This window comes from Corvus brachyrhynchos, unplaced genomic scaffold (assembly GCF_000691975.1).
Source record: "Corvus brachyrhynchos isolate BGI_N302 unplaced genomic scaffold, ASM69197v1 scaffold248, whole genome shotgun sequence".
In the NCBI taxonomy this organism is placed as follows: Eukaryota; Metazoa; Chordata; class Aves; order Passeriformes; family Corvidae; genus Corvus; species Corvus brachyrhynchos.
Window position 1 is genome coordinate 81,632 of NW_008239641.1, and position 389 is coordinate 82,020.

At 63.2% G+C, this 389-nt stretch overlaps 1 protein-coding gene across 1 annotated transcript in view; it reads right to left on the reverse strand.

Annotated features, from left to right (window-relative positions):
• Position 1: 1 nt before the first annotated feature.
• The window catches only part of S1PR2 (sphingosine-1-phosphate receptor 2), a gene marked incomplete at its 3' end in the record, with an annotated part of 1,423 nt that continues 1,035 nt past the window's right edge, over positions 2–389 (reverse strand). Inside the window, exon 2 of the mRNA XM_017742323.1 lies at positions 2–388. Coding sequence (XP_017597812.1) covers positions 2–388 — 387 coding nt within the window. The remainder of the gene's footprint in view (position 389) is intronic.

Consider the following 389-nt stretch of genomic DNA (forward strand, 5'->3'; position numbering starts at 1 on the left):
CCTTGCTCCTCAGCGTGTAGATGACGGGGTTGGCCGCCGAGTTGAGCGTGGCGAAGGCGAAGAAATAATTGGCCTTGTAGAGCACCCGGCAGGCGCGGACGGGGCACGAGGCGTCCATGAGGAGGATGATGAAGGCGGGCAGCCAGCAGACGATGAAGGCCCCCAGCACGATGGTGACGGTCTTGAGCAAAGCCAAGGTCTGCGCCGAGGCGATCTCGGCGTGGCTGGAGCGGACGATGCAGTAGATGCGCGTGTAGAGCCCCACGATGGCCAGCAGGATGAGGGTGAAGATGGTGGTGACGAAGAGCACGTAGCGCTTGGAGTAGAGCGGCAGCACCGTGGAGCAGTCGCCCAGGTCGCTGATGCAGTTCCAGCCCATGATGGGCAGG